This window comes from Myotis lucifugus, unplaced genomic scaffold (genome assembly GCF_000147115.1).
Source record: "Myotis lucifugus unplaced genomic scaffold, Myoluc2.0 scaffold_1372, whole genome shotgun sequence".
In the NCBI taxonomy this organism is placed as follows: domain Eukaryota; kingdom Metazoa; phylum Chordata; class Mammalia; order Chiroptera; family Vespertilionidae; genus Myotis; species Myotis lucifugus.
The window spans coordinates 11,675-13,954 of NW_005872420.1; the positions used below are offsets into that span (position 1 = coordinate 11,675).

General features: G+C 53.2%; 1 protein-coding gene across 1 annotated transcript in view; it reads right to left on the bottom strand.

Moving 5' to 3' along the window:
• Window positions 1-2,280, bottom strand: part of LOC102431043 (ras-GEF domain-containing family member 1C-like) — a 24,694-nt gene that overhangs the window by 4,232 nt on the left and 18,182 nt on the right. The window contains 1 exon segment of the mRNA XM_023748412.1: window positions 1,208-1,331. Coding sequence (XP_023604180.1) covers window positions 1,208-1,331 — 124 coding nt within the window.

Sequence of the window (2,280 nt, forward strand, 5' to 3'; positions counted from 1 at the left end):
TATGAGGGAGGGAGGGAGGGAGGGAGGGAGGGAGAAAGGGAAGAAAGGTGGGAGGGGGAGAGAGAGAGAGATGAAAGAGAAACGTCTATTGGTTGCCTCTTGTATGCACCCTGACTGGGGATCAAACCTGCAATCTAGGTATGTGCCCTGACCTGGAATCCAACCCATGACCTTCTGGTGCATGGGACGATGCTCCAACCAACTGAAATCACAGTGGCCAGGGCAGGTCATGCTTTTTAATTTACTCTGCCAATGTCTTTTACTTGGTATATTTAGACCATTTACATTTAGTATATTTATTGATGTGTTAGAGCTCAAGTCTGCTATTTTATTTATTAATTATTTTTTTGTTTGTTCTCTCTGTGTTTTGTTTCTGTTTTATTTTTTGTCTTCCTATGGGTTACCTGAACAGTTTTTTAAAATTCAATTTTGATTTATCTATAGTGAATTCCTGAAAGATAATTTCACTGAATATAGAATTCTGGATTGATATTTGTTTTCTTTCAGCAGTTAAAAAACGTGCCATTGCCTCTGGCCACTGGGGTTTCCCATGAGGAATCTGATGTCATTTGGATTGTTTCCCCCTTATAGGTGAAGTGTCATGCCTTTCTCAGTGCTGTAAGAGGATCGATTTGTGTTGTTCTGAGTCACCCTGTTTGTGGTGATTTGTTTCAGCACCAATAAGAAACTAATACAACTAGTGTTGAGTATAGTCCTATGGGCTTTGCTGTGCCGACTCAAGTAAATCTCACTTGGCGTTGAGAAGTAGGCTCTCTCATTCCCCCACTTTCTAGATGCAGCAGAGCAGGCTCCAAAAAGGCGAGGGACCTGCCCAGGGTTACACAACACACAACACACACTCACACCAGCTCTGGAAAGATCCGAACATGAGCTCTGGGAAGGCGGTTCTTACCATCACCCCCACTTTTCTGAAGAGGAAGTGGGGTAAGACAGGTTTACAATTCCAAACTCTCTCCAGGGGGAAGCCTGGGCCTGGGGACCCAACCTGCAGCTCCACAGGCTCTGGGGGAGGCAGCCAGGCGGGGGGCGGTGGGGTGGGGAGGCCGCCTTCTCTGCTCCCCCCCAGAGCCAGCAAACATGGGCATGGTGTGTTGTGCTCAAATCTGGGGCCCTGCCTGGCAATGCGACTAAGAGGCCACACAAGAGTCCCATGGCCCAGCAGTCAGTGAGGCCGGGGGCACCTTACCGTCTTCACTGAAGACGGGGGCAGTGCACAGGTAGTGGGTGATGCTGGGGTCTTGCTCGAAGGGACACTCCACTTGTTTCCATGTGATGAACTCTCCAACCTGCTTGGCCAGCTCCAGAAATTTCTGCCAGGGTCACAGAGACACACGATGGTGGCACTCCACTCCCAGGGCTCGACATTCCCTGGGAGAGCGGGGTTGGCAAGACTTCTTTCATCACCTCTGGGTGAGCAAGTTGGAACTCGGGGCAATAAATGGCATCACCAGCATCAGAAAACCTGGGAGTTCATCATCGCTCTTCATTCCCTCTGAGTAATCAGCCGCACCTGACACCTAGGACTCCCCAGCCCCTGGGGCCTGGGCTATGGCCCTTAGTAGCCAGTGCCTCTAGCTAGAGGTGAGCATCACTTTAGTTTCATTCTATTTATTTACTAGAGGCCCGATGCACGAAATTTGTACAAGAGTAGGCCTTCGTTCCCCTGGCTGCCGGCACCGGCTTCCCTCTGGCACCTGGGACCCAGGCTTCCCTCGTAGCACCAGCTTCATCTGGTCTAATTAGTATATTACGCTTTTACTATTATAGATTAGAGGCCCGGTGCACAAAAATTTGTGCACTCGCGGGGGAAGGGGGGGTCCCTCAGCCCGGCCTGTGCCCTCTCGCAGTCTGGAACCCCTCGGGAGATAACGCCCTGCTGGCTTAGGCCTGTTCCTGGGTGGCAGAGGGCAGGCCCAATCCCTAGGTGCAGCCCCTGGTCAGGCTCAGAGCAGGGCCAATTGGGGAGTTGGGGCGCCGCCCCGTCATGCACAGAGCAGGGCGGATCGGGAGGTTGCGATGCCACCCTCAGTCACGTTCAGGGTAGGGCCGATTGGGGGGTTGGGGCACCGTCCCCTGTCACACTCAAGGCAGGGTCGATGGGGAGGTTGCGGCGCCACCCCCTGTCACACACAGAGCAGGGCCAATCCAGGGGTGGGCGCTGCCCCCTGTCACACACAGAGCAGGGCCATCAGGGGTTGGGGAGCTCCTCCCCTGTCACTCAGAGAGTAGGGCCGATAGGGGAGTTGGGGCACTGCCCCC